At 40.9% G+C, this 13,305-nt stretch overlaps 1 protein-coding gene across 2 annotated transcripts in view; it reads right to left on the bottom strand.

Annotated features, from left to right (window-relative positions):
• Positions 1–2,601: 2,601 nt before the first annotated feature.
• PTPN21 (protein tyrosine phosphatase, non-receptor type 21) overlaps positions 2,602–13,305 on the bottom strand; it is a 59,744-nt gene continuing 49,040 nt past the window's right edge. For both annotated transcript variants that reach the window (XM_006925508.3, XM_025041963.1), the window contains 6 exons: positions 9,995–10,132; positions 8,891–9,112; positions 7,560–7,688; positions 7,141–7,375; positions 6,561–6,721; positions 2,602–6,139 (listed from right to left, as the gene is read on the bottom strand). In XM_006925508.3, the coding sequence (XP_006925570.1) occupies positions 6,011–6,139; positions 6,561–6,721; positions 7,141–7,375; positions 7,560–7,688; positions 8,891–9,112; positions 9,995–10,132 (1,014 nt within the window). In that variant the 3' untranslated portion in view covers positions 2,602–6,010. The remainder of the gene's footprint in view (positions 6,140–6,560; positions 6,722–7,140; positions 7,376–7,559; positions 7,689–8,890; positions 9,113–9,994; positions 10,133–13,305) is intronic.

A 13,305-nucleotide genomic window follows, 5' to 3' on the forward strand; every position in this document is an offset into this window, starting at 1 on the left:
GGGAGCGGCTGCAAATACAGATGAAGCTTCGCTCTCTCACCCTGCTCACCTCCTGCTGTGCGGCCCGGTTCCTAACAGGCCACTGACCCCTACCAGTCAGTAGCCTGGGGTTTGGGGACCCTTGGTCTAGTACATTATTTAAAATAACCCAGAGGAGAAACAGGACTAATTATATGCCTCTTTGCAATAAGACCTAGAATGAAAAAGAGGCAAAAGAGTTTTAATTGCACTATTCACACACAAATCATATCTTGCTTCAATATTTATTTTTATGGCAAAAATAGACTATATTCATTTCACATATATTACATTCAAACTTATTTGCCACACACACTTTTATAAACCAATGAATTTAGAATTAAGCTCTTCTGATTACATTTTTACACTGATCATCAGATAGCACATAAAATTGCTTTTTAAATTAGAAAACTAATGCAACTATTTGTACTACCATTTCAAAAAGGTAGAATTCCCAGTGCATTGTTTGCATTATAGGGAAGCTTTCAAAGGAAATTATTTCATATAAATTTCCTCCCAATTTTCGGTTTGTTAGGCCTGTTGTTTTATTGACCTCTGTTGAAATTTTTTATTTAAATCAACACACTATATAAATGTTTATTTTTAAGTATGCTTTCCTAAATTTACTGTGGGTGTGGGTAGTGTTTGGATTGCTTCAGTTAAAAATCATTCCTATACAATAACTACTTCAATTTCTCTATCGGGCCACAAAAACAAATGATGCAAATAAAACACATTAGAGCTCTACTACTCTAAAATATGTTACATAGTATTTTTTTCTTTTATTCTTTTTCTCTCATCTTTTTGTGTAACTCATGTGGTTTAAGAGTTTTGTGTTGTTTTTCATCTTGTTTTTATTAAATCTATTCTGGAAATAACTTTGTCACCTCTGGATAATATTTACTTTTGTTCAGGCTATTTGTTGGACTGAACTAGTATTGCATTGGTATTATTCTAGTGAAACTGCAAAACCTTTAGATCCATTTAAGACACTTAACTCTTAAGAATAAATTACTACATTTCAAAAACAAATACAAATACTATAAAACACCTAACAAAAGATTTGTCTCATTGAATGCTCTGTTAATTTCAAGCAATTTCTAATAAACTTCTAGGATAAAAAAATTTAGAGTCTCAGCATTTATATCAGTCTGACTTGGCAATATTTGCACTCTTATGAAAAATGAGTGACTGAGCTTCTATTCCCCACTTACTTGTTCACTTTTTCTCAGCCAATAAATGAGCAGATAGAAATGGAAAGCCAGTTATCAGTTATCCGTACTAGTCTCATCAACCTACCCCAAAATTGAAGAATGACATACTGTTAGGACTAACCCAGAAAAACCTGATTTTCTTTGGCAGTATAGACCTGCTCCTAAAAGTGAATACTGTAGTGTTTTTTTTCACCAAGCTTTTGAAGTGTAAATTTAAAATACACATGCACATTTAAAATGTCAATAGTGACAACTGAAATAAAGTACTGGTCTTTTTACAGTGTAAAAACCAACTACCAGTTGAGTTAAAATTTCAGATTTATAACACTGGGATCGTGTACTGCTATAGCCAACGTGGGTGTACTGTGTTATAGATTCAAAGCCAAAGGGAGGGATTTTAAGTGGTCCTTTTATATGACACACCATGAAGTCATTTAATAGAAGTTAAAGGATAATGATCAAAACATTTACCTAATATAATTAGTTTTCAAAAACTTGGAACAGTACCATCAGCCACATTGTTAATTCTAGTTAATTCAAACACAATTATTCCATCATTCATTTGTACTTATAACATAAAAGCATAATTTTAAATCATGTTTACCATCTTTTCCCTAACCCATCAATATATTAGAGAAAGTTTAGATTTACTCTAGTTTTTGAAAACTTTTTAAATTTCTCAAATATACTAGGTTAAGCACTTTTGTAAATATGATGTACAGCCAGACCCTAACTTACATATATGTGACCTGGAGATACTCCTTACATGGGAATATTTGCCTTGGAACTGCTGCTGCTTCTGCTGGGTGCTGCAGACCTTAAACTTCCTTCCTGGTCCATCCTCAACTTCTCAGTTCATGCCAGTGACAATCCAAAGGAGAACACGTGAGTGGAAACAGGAAAGGCAGGGGGACATATTGCCAATTCATCCTCTTTCACCCCTGCCCCTCCAGTCATAGCGTTTCATGGGCAGCATCCCTGCTCACTTCATCGTTTGTCCCGTTCTGATCCTCACCCTTCATGCATCACTCGTTTTTCTAACAAATGATGGGAATGATATTCACTTACGTGGAGTTCTCTCATGAAACACATCAGTCTGCCTTCAGCTGCTTGCAGACTCTCAGTCCCCAGTGCCAGGCAGGCACAGAGAGAATTCCTTCTCTGCTCTCACCACCAGGGAGCAGTAGGGGGAAAAAATTCTGTATATTTTTTCTTAGAAGTACTGATTATGCTGATTTGGTTCTATGCCGTTAAGAGCCCCTGTGGTTAAAATAAGCTTTGGGAGGACAACCAAGAAAGTTAACACCCACTTAGAGTATTGTTTACAAGGGGAAATATTACTATGTCTCAATAATTCAACATACATCTGGACTTTTAGAGCATAATTTTTATTTCAGAACTGGCCTGTAGTTAATATACAGAAAACGATGTCACTTTAACAATCCAAGGACCTCTTCAAATGTCTTCTAAAATCCTCTCTTTACTCACCCTCCCCAGCACACACAAACTTTAAACAACTGGACTGATTTTTCCTCATTTTTTCCCTAAGTAATTGTAGATACGAGGTAAGTGGAGCCCTTATCTACAGGAATTTGAAAATCTCATGTTCTTTTGAGAAACACTTTCCAGGCAAATTGCTAGTGTACCAATTCCTCTATTTTTGAAATGTCTATCCCTCAGCTCAAAAACAGAGCCCTCTCTGATTTGGATTTTTAAAAATAAACCTTAACCTGGGAAGAGAGAGTTTTAGCTTGATCCATATACAGTCTTGATGGGAAGCAAATTTCCTAAATTTATATCCAATAGAGCTTTTTAAAGACTTTTTAGTTTGATTTTTTTAAACGATTTACAATAAACAGTAATTCTTGTTTCCATTTGTGCGTGCAAATCTCAAATAAACCTACACACCCAGTAAGTTGCAGCTGACTTCCGGTTTTACGGTTTAGAACATATAAAGTTTTATATTCTATATAACATATACATCTAAATTTTCTTAAGATTGTGAACATTAACATATCAACCCATTTGAAATGACTGTTTTCCTCTGATGATGAAAGCGTCACAGAAAAGTTGGCGAAGCCTGCTGTCATCACCTGGGCCTACACCCCAACACTCTCCCCCGCGTTTCTGCCTAGACCTTTCTAAGGAAGCACAGGGCCCACCTCAGCTTTAATCCTGCCACGAGATTGTAAAGGCTAAATTCTAGGGCTTTCTGAATGCTTCACAGTAGATGTTCCAGAAGAAAATAATTAATAATGACTGCAATTAACATTTCAAATGATACTCTAAAATGAACTTTCCTGTGCTCAAAAGTACCAACTAGAATATTTCATCAAAAGGCCCCCCCACTAATCAGGAAAATTGATGCCAGAGATGCCAAAATAGATCAAGGGAAAACAGTGGTTTATAACCAAAGGAGAATATGTTAAGTGGAAACTGGAAACATTTTGTGAAAATGGACATTTTGGTAATTTTGATTTGAAATAAATAATATCAAGGAACTAAAAGACACTAAAATATTGAAGCATTGCGTAAGTTTGGCAGACAGTAACAGCCTCAATTCAGATGGGGTAAGACTATGAAAGCACAATGTTTTATAGTTCCCTCTTGAAAATCACATTATTTCAAAGTCTAGTCATGTAGATTTATTTTTATTCAGGAATACATGGGTCTTAGAAGCTACGTCATGCAACATTTTAAGAGTGACATTCAAACAGTATAAGTTAGCCCTTGTAATTTCCTTATAATCAAATTATTACAACAGGCACACAAACATACATATATTACTCTTTAGGATTCCATTCTTCTGGAGAGCCCTTTCTGAATATTTATACTTGGGTCTATTGTGCTTTAAACAGGAGTCTTAAAAACAATTTCAGGTTTAAATTAATATTTTGTTCCTAGGTGACAATGGTACCCACTGGCAATATTCTTTTTTCACTAATGTGTCCTGAATCTTCCTCTTACGTGGTTGGTTTCTGAGTAGCTCAGAGTGAGGCAGATCCACCGTACTAAGTAAATCCTGTCTCATAGCTGACAGCACATACACACTTAGTGGTCACAATAGCAAGGTAAACTGCTTTAGCAATTCCCACAGAAACTGGAACCAACCCTAGGATACTGTAGTTTGGGAAAGTGGCCCTAGATTTGACATTTTGGAAGTTTTGTATTTTGGAGCAGCAGCCTCAGAAGAAAGAACAAAGAGATGGCTCCTCAGTTAAACGTACCAATCGGTCCTTACCTACTCGGCAGCTCTCACTGTGACGAGGCCATCTTGGCCTGGGCCAAAGGCGACACTCTCCCTCTTTAATTCAGCCTGTTTCTTCTGCCCGCTGGGATGGGGGTGGAGGGACTAAGAAGCTAAAACTGACCTGAAGGGTGAACGTAAGGGGATTAGGGAGCTAAAACTCACGTACCTCCTGAATATCACAGCACCTTCTGGTAGCCTTGCAAGTTTGGGCTATGGTTTTAGAAGATGAGGTGAAACTATTACTAACTCTTCTTTCAACCGGAAGAAAATAAAGCCTCTTCCAGGCTTCTTTTTGATTTTATTTGTCAGAAAAGAACAGAGTTTTAGGTGGAAGAATTCCAAGGAAATAAGTGAGTCACTGAGAGTGACAGGCCTAGAATTTCCCGGGGACACCTCCCTCTGCGGGGTGGAGTCAGCCTCCATACTGTCAAGCCCCCACTCTCCATCCCAGCATCTCGGTCTAAGGATAGATAATACTGTGTTTCTGTACACACGAAGGCATCCGCAGTTACCGTCCTGCACGTACTCTCGTCCTAGTCACCCTACATACTCTTATGCCTTACTCTTCTACAACACTTCTGAAACAATGTCCACTCTTATCATTTCATCTGTAAAGCAACACATATATTAAAACACACTTATTGTTTTTAACAAAAGTGCAACTGTTTTTTCACTTCCATCCTATGCAATTGTTTTTTTACTTCGTTTTCAACCAATAAAATCAAACTCATTTAGATTTAATAATAATACTGAAAAAAATAGTGAATCTGATTATGCTCTTACATTTTTAAATAATGTGCCTTCATTCCCAACTTTCCCTTAAAGGACTCATTTCAGTACTTTAATGAGTTGAAATCTTGTTTAGAAGGTACAAATATATAGAATTTTTAGGATAAAAAATTTTCTGAATATAAAAATGCTGTCTAAATGCTTCAAAATAACACTTTTAGATTCTTCTTGCAGTTTGAGTTTGGTAACTAAACTCTTAAGTACCCAAGATTTTTTAAAAATAAAAGATAGTAACATGGTTTTAAATATAAAGTTATAAAGGAACCACTCATATCTGTGGATCATCCTCATGGAAGGTTCAGTTTTTCGACAAGAAAACCCCAAATATTTTAGTCATAAAATAAAATTCCACTATCAAAAACTTGTTTAAGATAGAAACCTATGCTCCTTAATGATTGCCACAATGGCCGGGCATAGCTTCAGTAAAATACAGAATTGTCTGGAAAATACAATCTCCAAAATGTGTACCAGTGCTGCGAATCAGACAGCCCGGAGCCGGGCGATGCCCGCGACGCCAAGGCCGCCTTCTCCGCCCCTTCCTAGGTGAAAGGCTCCCGCTTCCGCCTTGCGCTCTGCACACCTGCGCAGCGCACCGCCACGCGCACCGCCACGCGCACCGAACTGCCCGATGTAGCGTTCCGCGCAGGAGAGCGTGGAGGAGAAAGTACGAGTCAGGAAAGCACTTTTCTCAGCTGTAAACGCTTCCCGTGATCAGGGCCCCTTGAGAAGCCGTGGGAGCTTATATGAGCCTTGAACTTTTCAGGAACTGAATGAGAACCCGATACACAAACGTGTACTGGCAGAGGGTCTGCACCATCATCATCCTCTGCTGCCTCAGCATGTCCAGCACCCTGGGGATGTCCAGCACCTGCAACAGAGAAACGGCCACGAGGGTAACGCACCCCGCGAAGAGCGACAGGGAGAGGGGGGCAGTTTGTGTCCTAGAGGAATATGGTTAGGGGACAATCTCCTATCTTAGCGTCTTCTATTAAAAACCCAAGAAACTGTGTAGGGCCATGCCCCCCTGAACGTGCGGGATCCCGTCTGATCCCGGAAGTTAAGCAGGGTCCAGACTGATTAGTACTTGGATGGGAGTCCACCTAGGAAGACTAGGTGCTTTAGGCGTAAAAAATAAAAAAATAAGGATTATAAGCTGACAAGGTCCTTGCAGTAAAAACCCGAGAAACTTTGTTCAGAAAGGGCCGTGTAGGTCACTAGGTCCCTCTCCTCCCCAGCACTGTGCTGGACCCACTCCCCCCGCCCACAGCACTAAAAGAGGAAATAAGCACCTCATTGTGTTCCAGACAGGCAATCATGATCTCTGACAGGATGACGACGCCAGTCCTGCCCACGCCGGCACTGCAGTGGACCAGCACGGGAGGGTTGGGGCTTCTCGGTTCACTCGTGCTATTGGTGTGGCGGCGGACAGACTGGATCTCCTCGAGGTATGCTGTGCAACATCCATGGGATGGAAAATTACTCAGGGATTAAAACATATCAAATGGACAATTTTCATATTATTCCCACTGACCAATCTGAGAGGACTCCAGACAGGGAGCTGGGTGCCCGTTAACCAAGCCCGGCCCCTGAGTGACAGTGGGATCTCGGGCGAGTCACTGACTCTGTCTGGACTTCCATTTTCTCATCTACAAAATGAAATGGAGCAGAAACTCTCTAAGAGTCAGTTATTAGTGTCTGCTTGCTACTAAATTATACTTCAAAATCTTCCATTTAAGCCTCCCCCCAAACCCTTAAAATTTCGTTTTAAAACAAGTCCGACGCTTATACGAGACAGCATAAAGGAAACATTTCAGGGACATGAGTCTTCCTCTGTGTGGTTCAGGCCGTGCTGGGAATGAAGACACTTACACAGAAATCCCTTGAGGTCCTCTGGACAGCCGTGCTCAGGCCAGTCCGTGTACTGGAGATGCCAGACCGTCCTCTCCTGGCCCGTGAGAAGGTGCTTCATCTTCAAGCCTGTGGTGGCATAGCAGCCAGAGTCTGTGCGGAACCGGGTTGTGATCTTAAACCTTCCGTAGGTGACGGTGTTGTGCCTGGAGCCGAGTCGCGGCCAGTACCTGAAGCTCTTCTCCCTGCCGCCCTCCTGTCAGGCAAGCACACGGACGGTCAGAGCACGAGGCACCACCACGCAACGGGCGCGCTCGCAAGCTCAGTGTCTGAAGCTCAGACCTGCAGCCCCACCCCACCTTCTTCTCTAAATCGGGGCCCGACATGGTCAACTTTTCATTTGAGGCTGAGACAATCCATTCAGAGACACGAGGACTCACCTCTTCTGCTGTCACCATTGCTATAATAGCAATTCCCTGTTCCCACACCATCTGCCAAAAATCCTGACAGGTATTCTGTAATGGTCCCTGTGTTGCAATATAATCCCATTCAATTCCACTGACAGAGACCTGAGATTAGAAAGGGTTAAAAAAATTAATGTGTGTGTAAGACCTGTATGTATTTATGCATACATAGACATTTGTTTGTGGTAATACTAAGTGAACTGGGGAGCAAGGGTCTGGTGGGGGCCCAGGGGGAAGCTGTCACCATTTCGTCAGGCAAGGACCATGAGGTCCCACACTGGTGAGCAGTAGGTCCACCAGTTCTGAAGCTCAGACTTCCCACTATTCTTCACTGTCGAACTCCAACGTTACGCAGTTCTCATCCACCCAGTCAGGAGAGACTGGGTGAGTCATTTCAAAGAAAAGCTCGCTTGTTAAATAAAATAAATTATGTGCAGATGAAAAAGCATGTGCAGAGATTCCCAAAGACGGTCAAGGGTACTGGCATCCGCAGGCAGATCGCCAGGTCTCTCGAAAGCCTCAACTGTGAAACTAATCTCATCAAACGTCACTTGCAAACTAAAGAAAATGTGGGAGACAAGAAAATCAGCATCTGACCACAGACCCTTCTTCACTCACCATAAGGAAATTTGTCCTTCCCAAAATAAAGAACTGACTTTCTAGCCAGCATGAGCAAAGTATGCAGTAGTGGAGAAGAGAGAGCATCTGGCTTTCCTCACTACCTGTTGTGAATCATCACTTTTTCCATTTTAATGGGTGTCACATTATCCCAGTTAAATGGCATTATACTATTTCCAGGGGGAAAAAGTGGCAGTGCTTCTTCGAAGAACAAAATAACGTTTAAAAATGGTTTTAGGAGTGTGCAGTGAGAACAGATGGTGCCATTGTAAATAAAAGCTTTGGTGAACACACCGAGAAACCGAGACTTTGGTTACATAAAAATGCACGGAGGTTTGTCACAAGGAAAAATTAATTCGGCTGCTCCTGAGAGAATGTATGTTAAAAAAAAAAAAAAAAAGTCTTCAGACTTAGAAGGACAAAGTTCAAATAAGTGCTTCGGAGTCCTGACAATGCTGCTGGGGGCACAGTGCTTTACCACGTGGAGATTGCAAATGTGGCTTCGGCTCTGTTGGTAAACACTTTCTATCCAGCCCTGCTGTATGGACTTCCCAGCTAATAATACAGTTTCTCACAACGGTTCAAAACTAAGGTGTTTTTTAGAATAGAAGCGTGACTAGAATTCTAACATTCCTGTAATTTAACTCAGACCTTCATGCCCCGTTTATTATTCTAAACGTGCCGCTCACCTTCATATGCGATGCATTGATGTAACCAGTGTTGTTTTCCTTGGTTGGGACCAACTCTACCCTGGTGTCGTCATAGGGAAGGACATCCGGGAATCGATTCCTTTCTGCGTTTTCAGGGAGTCGTGCTGTCGAGCACTCCCCGTCCACTAGCCGTTTTTTAAGAATTCTTTCATATTCTGTGAATACCATTCCCTGCTCTAACCGCTGTTCCAGGATTTTACACTGTAGAGTACGTGGAATAATGTGAATACAGTTACACTGACACAGCTGCATTTTGATTGTACATTTTAAATCTTGTTTTCTGCTTCAAGCCTAGCATTATGTGTTATACTGAAAATTCTAGGTGAAACCAAAGTTAAATTTTTAACAAGCCATAACAATGATAAATGAAATAACCTTACTGGTGAGAAATAAATGCAGTTCTGTTTAAAGGTGAAACTTGGCCTAAAGCAATTTGTGGAATTCATTTTCTCTAAATTTATGGTCAGTTTTGTGATGGCCTATGAAACAAAATTCTCCTAGAGAACACTAAATCCTGGAGTAAGAGAATCAATTTCAAAATCTATGAACAAATGCTTCAATTTTATAATATATAATTATATAAAAAACTGAAAGCAGTAGTAAATTCTGGAAACTATCTCCAGGATAGATTTGTAAGCGAATTAATTTTTGCTTAGCATAATTTATGCCTGTCTCAGTCACAAAGGAAGCTTTGAAAAATTCAGTTAACTGTTTACTCTTAAGATAAAATTTCAGCAAATGAAAGCAATGTCTGCTTTCTTTCCTGTGTATACGTGTTCATATGCATTTATACGTTTCCTCTAACTTTAAGGCCATCAAAAATCAACACAGCCACAGATGGCTGGAAGAAGGTAAAGAACAACATTCAGAAACAAAAAAATCAACGCTCTTAGCCCAAAGTTATCTCTTAAGGTATTAGGTGCAAGTCTGCCCCAGTGCTGAGGTCCAGATTACAAAATTCCTTAATGCTCATTTGTGATTATTAAAGGTGACAGAAAATGCATTATCATCTCAGGAAGAAAATTTTTAGCATTTCGTCTGCTATCCCAGAGAAGGGATACAGCTAGGGTGACTCAGACATACCCTCTCATCGTTGGTGGCTCTGGCAGGCACATCCTTTCCTTCAGCAGGCAGAGGCAATCGAGATAGGGAGAGTCCATTCAGGGCAGCCAATTTGAGAGGACCGATTTTTTTTGCATCTACTCGGCTCTTTTTCATTCCCTACAAAAATATATGTATATATGAAATATACACAAATACAACCCCTTTGGGGGGAAAAAAATGTCATCGGACTGAAGACTCGAAAGAAAAAGAGGGAGCGTTCTCCTTTGCCAACAACCACAAAAGAACTTACGCGCCACAGCCGCACACACTTGATTAACAAACACTGGGAGGAAGGCATTCCTTTCAAGACCAAAGCCCTGATAAGTCTTCCAGATAGGAGGTTTTGAAATGCAGTTGGTTTCAGGGTTCTGTTGTAATGACAGGTGAGGCTCCAGGCAGACAGCATTCCTTCCCAGAACTCCCAAATCTCAGAACATGGCACATCAAAAATTCAGCTGCCGTCTTCAAAAAGGGTTTTAAATGCAATCACCTGACTGCAATAAGCTTTTGTGATATTTTAAAAAATATATAAATTAGTTCTTTAAATTATTCTGAAATAAATAAGTAAATGTTTTCTGTGGTAGCACTCTCTATTCTGTTCTGTATTATACTGCAGGACTTGTGTGACCTGAGTTGGATCACCAGACCTCTCAAAACCGCCACATTTTTAAGCCAGGGAGATAAAACAGGGCTGAAATCTCCATCATGACACCAGGAGGCCCGGGTACGAGAGCTTCGGCAGCATGCTGTCTCCTGAACACAGACTTTTCCTACAGTTATTATCAAAGCTAGTGATTTTCTTCTCCAAAGAGAACAAGCCTAAGAATGCTAAGCCTCCTTAGATATTCTACAGCTCCTTGGAATTAAAATGACACTAGCCCCAATCTGGAAGAAATGGTTTTCTCAGTTCTGTGTCATCATAAGCCAAACCAGCTCTACCAGCCTGGGAGGGAGGGAGGGTTAGGGAGACAGGAACAGAGGGAGAGAAGGAGACTAAAAGTTTCCTGCACAGGTGAAAATTTCATGATCCTCATGTGCGTAGAAAATAGTGATATGGTGGTAAATGTTTAACAGCTCGCACTCCGGGGTGGGAAGTTCTCATCTGTAAAGTTTGCCAATTTACACAGGGAGAACACTCCCACCACGGCCAATTTCAATCGGCCAGTGTAACATCACGAGGCTTACAAAAGCCCTGACAATTTAACAGCTCGTGCCAGCTAGTATAAGATGGCTCCAGGACTTCTCTGCCTGAAAATGACTCAAAATGCCCCAGAACAGGCATGCTGGGTGAAGGGTCGTTCTAACGCCAGTGTCTGAAGAAAGGAGCATATAGTTAAAAGTAGCCCCCAATACTCCTTTACTTGGCCCAAACTTAGAGTACGAGAAAGAGCATGTGGTTTTAAACGTACGACCTGCACAGTGATTTCTTACGTGAGAACCACCACACAACACCAAGGGTACAACAAAAGAAAATCTTCACGTAGTAGTTCAGGCCCTCAAACCAGTCTACCCACCTTCTTCACATAACAAGTTCCTGGAGGTGGGGGTGGGTGGAGGAAATCTGCGATTTATTTGTTTTTGATACTAAACCCCTCTAACCTTAATTCACATTCGCATATGAACTAAGTTTGTTTGTTGGAACAAAAGATATAATGGCAAACCTGTGTTGCTACAAGGGGCGGGGTCAGAAGGCTTAGTACAGGGCAGGGCTCTTCAATTCTTGGGAAGCCGGTAAGTTAAATGTATGTTGCGATCTTATAGTAATCAGTTAAATTTGACCTAACACTTTCTAGGTGCCAGGACCTCACTTTATCACTTTATCCCCCCAACGACTCTCTGGGGTTGTCTTCCTTCACGAATGAGGAAACTCAGGGAGGTGAAATAGCTTGCCCAAGGTCAAAGAGCTGCCTCTTTATACAGAGAGATGGTCATCAGTGTCAAAACAATAAAAACTACCTTTCATGGAAATCTGTTATGTTGCATCACAGAATTCAAAAAGCATTTTTCATGCCTATCCTTACATGAGATCTAGCACAGTGCCACAGCAGGCAGAACAGAGATGATTGTCCCCAATGTGACAGCTGAAGAAGCTGAGGTTCTGGTGCATAAGGGGTCCAGCCCACTGAGCAGAGAACTAATAAAAAATGGCAGGGTCTAGACTCAGACTCAGACACAGTTTTCTTTCTACTCTTAGGTCCTTTCCTTCTGGTCACAGTTGCCACACACCTTCTAGTAAAAAAAAAAAAAAAAAATCCTTTATGTTAAAAGGAGCAGAAGCATAATCCAATCACATAATGTTATTAATACTGTAGGTTTTGAAAGTCAGTGAGGGAGAAAATTTGTGTTTTTAGAGAACCAAATTGATCAAAGTCCTCATATTTAGCAGAACTTGCCAGGCCCATTAAAAACATACAGGGACAATAGGCTTGAACACTTGACCATACTCAAAACAAGGACTACTTGGGGAAAAGACCCAGTTCACACGTAAAAACGACGGCCAGTTCTTGATGTTATTAGAGGAGCATATTAACTATGAAAGGGTCCCGTCCAGCTGGCTCAGGGGCTCGAGCAGAGTTGCCCTGGAAGACATGTCCACAGCCTGTTCCCACCCTGAATCATCAGCCCACAGGCTCCACTTCAGCCAACCTAAGACACAGGTAGGTAAGTGAGAATTAAAAATAAACTTAAAATTCAAATCCAAAATTATTTAAAAGAAAACACATTTAAACCCATGACACGGTTGTAAGTGATGTTGGTCTGTGTACACTTATCTATTTCAGAAGCACAATAATATTGTATGAATATTTTTCCCACTTATGAAGATATTTATAGCATCTCAGAGGACCTAAACTACTAGGCCAGAACCATATTTGTGATGGGCCCTCAAGTCTAGGTTTGTAGTCCAGCAGAGATGGGCAGAAAAGTCGTAGCTGCCCAGGACATGGGGAGACGGAATGGATAGGTTAGTTATTTAATCATGTAGCTTGGCCAGAAGGCAGGACAAGGGGTGTGGAGGTACAGGCATGAGGAGCCAGGAGCCTGAGCAATGCGACAAGATGACTTAACAGTGGACATGCTGACATGACAAAGACACAAATGCCTGGCCAGAACGTGAGGACTCAACGTTAAAAGGTTTCGGTGGAAAGACAGAAAACAGCCATGCTTAGATAAGCAACTGTTACTTAATAAAATATTATATACAATATAACTCAGAACAGTGTAAATAGAACAGAGGTTATAGAGATAAACATGGGTTTAAAATTCCAGTTCAGCCCCTCACTAGCTATGTG

This window comes from Pteropus alecto, unplaced genomic scaffold, assembly GCF_000325575.1.
Source record: "Pteropus alecto unplaced genomic scaffold, ASM32557v1 scaffold8, whole genome shotgun sequence".
NCBI classification, from domain to species: domain Eukaryota; kingdom Metazoa; phylum Chordata; class Mammalia; order Chiroptera; family Pteropodidae; genus Pteropus; species Pteropus alecto.